This window comes from Populus euphratica, unplaced genomic scaffold (assembly GCF_000495115.2).
Source record: "Populus euphratica unplaced genomic scaffold, PopEup_1.0 scaffold164.1, whole genome shotgun sequence".
NCBI classification, from domain to species: Eukaryota; Viridiplantae; Streptophyta; class Magnoliopsida; order Malpighiales; family Salicaceae; genus Populus; species Populus euphratica.
The window spans coordinates 63,747-69,746 of record NW_011500048.1 but is presented as its reverse complement, the minus strand read 5'-3'; the positions used below and the strand labels follow the sequence as shown (position 1 = coordinate 69,746).

Sequence of the window (6,000 nt, the reverse complement as noted above, 5' to 3'; positions counted from 1 at the left end):
TAAATAATAATCAAAAAAAAAAGATCAAATATAAAAAAATAAAAAGAAAAAAATTAAAATAATGATAATCAACATTTCATGAATTATTTCAAATAAAATAAATAACAATAAATAAAATAATGACCAAATTTAATAAATAAAAACTTTCAATAAAAAAATAAAAAAAACAATTCGCAATTATAAAAATAAAAATCGAAGTTAATATAAAAAATAAATTTTAAGAGATGAAATTAAAAAATAAATATTCAAAACAAAATATATATAATAATTAAAAGTTTAAATATCAAATTTGATATAATTAATAAATAATGATATTTCTAATTTTTTTACAGCTTCTGTAAAGTGTTTTCCACTCAAATTTTCCAAAAAAATACTTTCCTGAAAATTAAGCTAAATTTTTCTTTAACTGGAAAGTATTTTTTGTTTCTAATTATAAACAAACACAAAAAAGTTTGGAAAGTAATTTCTCAGTAACCACTTTCCGGAAAACAAACACAGCGAAAAAAAAAATATTTTTCTAAAAATTAAGCTAAATTTTTGTTTAACTGAAAAGTATTTTCTGTGGATCAGAAAATATTTTTCGTTAACTGAAAAGTATTTTTTTTTCTATTGATTAATTTTTTTAATGGTAAATAAACATGAAAAAATTTAAAAAACAATTTTCAGGAAATGAGTATCTTGGAACAAACATGTCCTAAATATCTACTTTCTTTCGGCCAATAAGAAAGGAACCGTAAAGGAATCAATGTATAAATTCTGATTAAGAATCTTGCGATGGACACACCAAGCCAGAACCATAACTGTCATTGCTTAAAGGACTAACAGGACTCCGTCTTTCCCAGGTTGTGGCCTTTGTGAGGCCTTGTTGCTCTCCAGGCACAACATCAGGTGCCAAAGCCGAAGGCTTCTTTGGCCTGAACACTCCCCACAGATAAAACTTTGACTGGAATCCTGCAAGTCAGTTTAGAAAAGGAAAGATTAAACCGATGGTTTGGGGGAAAAAAGAAAGAGAAGAAAAAATAAAGCTTTTCCACAGGTAAAAGATTTGAGAGCCTCACTCCAGCAATCCATGGGCAGTATCCTAGAAGTGTAAATTAAGAGCTCTGCATTTTCAATAACAACTCTCATGGCAAGGTCCTGGCTGATCATGTCGTTTACTAGGCTATCAAAAACAATTTCATTCCTGGAAGAGAAGAAAAGAAATCCTTATGAGTAGCCAAAACATGAAAACAAAAACAAAAAGAAATCTAGTGCAAAATTGTTTAAACTGACACCTTTCATTGTCCGGGAAAAAATAGAGACCTATATGATCAGCTGCTGGCCCCAACTTCCGGAAACTTTTAGGCCATACCCCAGATCTGGGAAGCAATTCTGGTGAAAGCAATCCAGATAATGCTTTTGCCTCCTCACTCGCTCTGGAGCATGCAATGCTAGACAAATGAGCAACAATTCCGCCAGGAGCACCATAATTATTTTGGAAAATGCTCATGCTTCCCCTGTTAACCAAACAATCAAATTGAACTTTTTTATTTCTTTTATATCACATAATAATTCATCAAAAACTTGTGTGAGAATATGGAATAAAATAATTAAAAACTGACCTCCAAATTGGATCTCTTATCGGTAGCACATGAATAGAACAACTCTGCTCAGCAAAATGAGCATCAAAGTGACAGTTTTTAGTTTTATCCAATTCATCTTCTTCAACAAAGTTGCCTTCATTCAAGTCATTCTGTCTCCCAACCTTCTGACCTTCCCCCCCATCCTCACAGCAATGTATCTGAAGGGGCTGACCATCACATACAACCAATTGAGAGTTTTTGTTTCCAAGAGGTTCTGTCTCTTGGAATGTAGACTCCTCCAAACTGTTTTTTCCTCCAAGCTTCTGATCTTTCTCATCATTCTGAGAGCAATCAACATCAACAAGTTGAAGGTCAGGTAGAGGAGATATAGGATTTTTACCTTCAAGATATTCAGCAACTTCAGGAACACTGTCCTCATGCAACCCATTTTGACTTCCAAGTTTCTGATCTTTTCCATCATCCTCACAGCAGTCCACCTCAACAAGTTGGAAGTCAGAGCTAATTTGAGGTCTCAGCAAGTCAGAGTTAGTCAATGAGCAATCAAAAACCATTTCCTTAGACTTCCCTTCCAGTCTTTTTAAAGGATTTTTCTTCTTCAGTTGGATAATTTTTAAACTGTCAGAGTCACTTTCTGTGCTTATAGGAGAGTTAGGTCTGTCAAGAGAGGATAATTTTACAGCCCTTGATTCACAGTGATAACATAACCAGACGACATATTCATCAAAAGTTGCTGGCAATACATCTAAGCAATAACTGAAAAACAAAAGGAAAGTACAAAAATCAGAATCTGAAACTTCTCTTTTCATCAATGAAAGGTAAACTACTGACTAGCCAATTCAATCTAGTAAATCAAAGCAAGAAAATTCAGCAACCACAAAACAATGTTTTATCCCATTACAAAAATTACAAGCTTAAAGTTTGATGTAGCATTTATCGCAAGTCCATCCAGCATATGCATAGAATTATACTCCAAGAGGGATGGCAGTCCACCACTAAAGTGCCAACTGAGCTGGCATGTTATTGTATATAATGGAGGTATCCCAAAAAAATTACACATTTTCTTCATGTTGATGTGAAACCAAATTAGCTAGCATTAGTAGTATAACAGATTGCAATCAAACGGACAACAGCTATACTCACCAATGCACAGCGTAAGTCTCACACTCATCACAATAAATCAAAGCCGCATCAAATCCTCTATCACCGCACTTCTGACAAATAGTTACCTGCAACACCAAATGCATGGTGTTAATGCATATGTTTTTCCTTCTCTGGATATGGAATATTTATACCACAAAAAAGTTTAAGGGCACAAAGCCTGAAAAACTAACAATAGTGCTACTAAACATCAGGAAGACAAAAAGAATTTAATCAAAAGCATGTTAGAAACTAGAAGCAAGTCATTTGATGTGCATGGGAATCATAAACCCATTCCTCGTTTCATGACTGCAGAAAGCAAGACTACCAGTATCTTCTCTCCTAGGGATTAGTCCTAGCCTACTGCTAAGCAGTTAAAACGAGAGATTCAAATAAGTTTGAGATTTAATTATGATGAACCAGAAGAACAGCTAGGAAGCAACACACGATGTGCATGCAAGACATCCTCCTATTCAGCATTTCATTGTTTGATTGTCACACCTAAGGCGAAACATACTATCAACCCTTGTCATAATTGGGCTGCCACAGATATTTTGGAAAACAGGTTTCATAGAAGCTCAAGAAACAAACAAAAAAAAAAATTGTCCATAAAAGTTTCAACGCGTGAACCTACAGATCGTTTTGCTTGCTTTTGGCAGCTTGCTGCCCTGCTATATCAAAAGTCAAGCATCAATGAATGATGCAGTCAATCATTTTTATTTTTTATTTTTTTAGGTTAGCAGAGACATAATTAGCAAAACAAAGTAAACTCATTTTTCCTTCAATTGAAGGGATATTTCATAGAAATCATTGAAACGAGAAGGGCTAGTAGCAATTGCAGTAATTTCACTGAGTTCCAAAGTTTTAAATTTCCATTAAAGTTCCCAATTCCTCAACGAAAAAATAATAATAAAATTTTCATTGTAATGTGTATATGCAAGGAAGAATTCGTCAAAAACATATTATACTACACACAAAACGGTTTTGCAGGCAGCAAACACAGAAGCATAACTTCACTTCAATAATGTCATAAAAAGAGGCCAGAAAAGCAATTTCTACGGTAGTCTCCACATTAAAAAAGAATTAAAAAAAAAAAAGATGAAAGCAATCGACCCAATGCCATTAAAAAAGAAGAGAAAATTAGGGTCAGTTTAGAAAGTTTAAAACTTCTTCACAATTGCAAAGAAAATCCTGGCATCACATCATTCAAGATTCCACATTAACTAGGCAATAATTAAAAGGAAAAAGGGTAATTAACTAACCATGGTGAAGTTGAGGTCTAAATCAAAAGAGTATCATAAATCCAGCGGATTTTTCAGCAGTGAAAGCAGAACGCAGCAAGCAATATGAATTCATTCAGGGTTTCGATTTCTAATGAAAAGAAAAGCCCCACCTCTCGCTCGACAACGCTGTATTTATGTATACGTTTGTTCTCCGTTGCGCCGTTTTTCTTCTATTTTTGTGTTTATTTACAATGATGTACGGCGTTCAACACTGAATTGGAGGTACCGTAGAAGGCCAAAGGTGGAGTTGTGGGATTTCAGACATTTGAAGTTTTCTTCTTTCTTTTTTACTTCTTTGAGTTGAGTTCGGTTGATTTTTTTTTTAATTTAAAATAATATTTTTTTAAAAGAAATTTACTGTGATCATAATTGGGTAAAGCGTCCGAACAAATTTATCATTCTCTCTTTTCCTATAAAAATTAGGGCAATAGTAATTAGAAATGAATAAAAAAAATTAAAAAATAAATTAAACTGATAAAATTAAAAAAAAAATTAAAAAAATATAAGATAAAAAAAACCAATTAAACCAATTAAATTTTTTTAAAAAAAAAAACAGATCGGTTCGGTTCAGTTTTAATTTTTAAACCTGAAATAAAAAAAAAAACCGAACCTAACCCAAATCAAAAAAACTAAGTCAATTCGAAAAAACCGAGTTAAACTAGTTTGAATCAATTTTGTTTTTAAAACCAAATTGAACTGAAATAGATCAGTTTGAATCTATTTTGGTTCAGTTTTTTTAAAAAATTAATTTCATTATTTTTTATAAAAATCAAAACAAATAAAAAATAATTACCTCCAACTCTAACTATAATGAATTTTCAAATCACAGTCGGAATTGGGATTTTAGATTTATTAAGGACTATTAAAAAAATATGTGAAATTTGATAACAAAAGAAAGTAATCCATGACTTTTAAGTTTTAACCTAAAGATATAATTAAGAATAGTTCAAAATGCATAATTATTTAACTAACAGTTCAAAACTCCGTAACTAAAATGTATAATTATTTTACTAATTTTACTAATATTTGGTATACTGAATACCATTTGGAGCCCAGAGAAGTTGCCTTGATTGAAAAGATTTGTTTTCTTAAACATCCAAGAGAATTAATTAACTTTCTTTGAATTAATAAAGTAAATGTAAGAGTTTTTTATTTTAAGATTGTCTAAAAAAATGATTTAACCTCAATTACTATATAAACTAATTTAAAAGTACACTTTTATTTGTAATTTTATTTTAAAAAATAAAAACAATGCCATTAAAAAACATGTTTGGATGGACTAAGAGCCCATTTAATATTATAATAATTATTATTTTTTAAAAACAATTGCTACCATAACAGTCAGCATATTAACAATTGATGGGGTTTAATTTCATTTAGCACAAGATTATTCAAGTATTTTAAATTAGAAAAAAATCAAAAAATATCTTTTAAATTATTTCAGAAATATTTTTAATAGGCTGTTTGAGACTTTTAGAATTGGATTTGATTTCATGAGTTAAATCAATTTATATTTGGAATTCTTTTGATGATATTGATTTGATTTCCATTTGAAATTCAAATCATAAAAATAAGCTAAAGAAAATCAGATAATAGACCCTTAGATTTGCCATATCAATTCAAGAATATATATATATATATATATATTATTTAAAAAATACCTTTATTTATTTTCTCTTAAAGCCCTACAATCAATGCTTATTATTACTCTCTCTTTTTTCATGTACATTCATGTGTCTGGGAAAGGGTACTCCTCAAGACAAAATCAAAACTTGTTTGATTGATATTAGTTGATTGCTGGTAAGCACTCTACTGGTAGCAAGAACATGCATGTTGGCAATTACCAAGAGCAACATCTTCTAGGATCAAGGCTTGGTAAGCTAGGGAGTGATCGGGAATAAAGATAGCCTGGCGAGGAAAGATCTGGGGGGTGACCATGGCTCTAAATTTTAGGTGAGGGAACGAAGGGTGGGCTCAAGATTGGCGAAGGATCTGGA

General features: G+C 31.4%; 1 protein-coding gene across 2 annotated transcripts in view; it reads right to left on the bottom strand.

The window, feature by feature from the left end:
* LOC105107543 (uncharacterized) overlaps positions 1-4,268 on the bottom strand; it is a 4,655-nt gene extending 387 nt beyond the window's left edge. The window contains exons 1-6 of one of the 2 annotated variants that reach the window (XM_011001503.1): positions 3,983-4,268; positions 2,724-2,809; positions 1,602-2,336; positions 1,275-1,496; positions 1,059-1,183; positions 695-951 (exon numbers count right to left, since the gene is read on the bottom strand). In XM_011001503.1, the coding sequence (XP_010999805.1) occupies positions 761-951; positions 1,059-1,183; positions 1,275-1,496; positions 1,602-2,336; positions 2,724-2,809; positions 3,983-3,985 (1,362 nt within the window). In that variant the 5' untranslated portion in view covers positions 3,986-4,268 and the 3' untranslated portion in view covers positions 695-760. Of the gene's footprint in view, positions 1-694; positions 952-1,058; positions 1,184-1,274; positions 1,497-1,601; positions 2,337-2,723; positions 2,843-3,982 lie in introns of those variants that run through there. The other variant, XM_011001502.1, reaches the window with a different exon arrangement.
* Between the last annotated feature and the right edge of the window lie 1,732 nt (positions 4,269-6,000).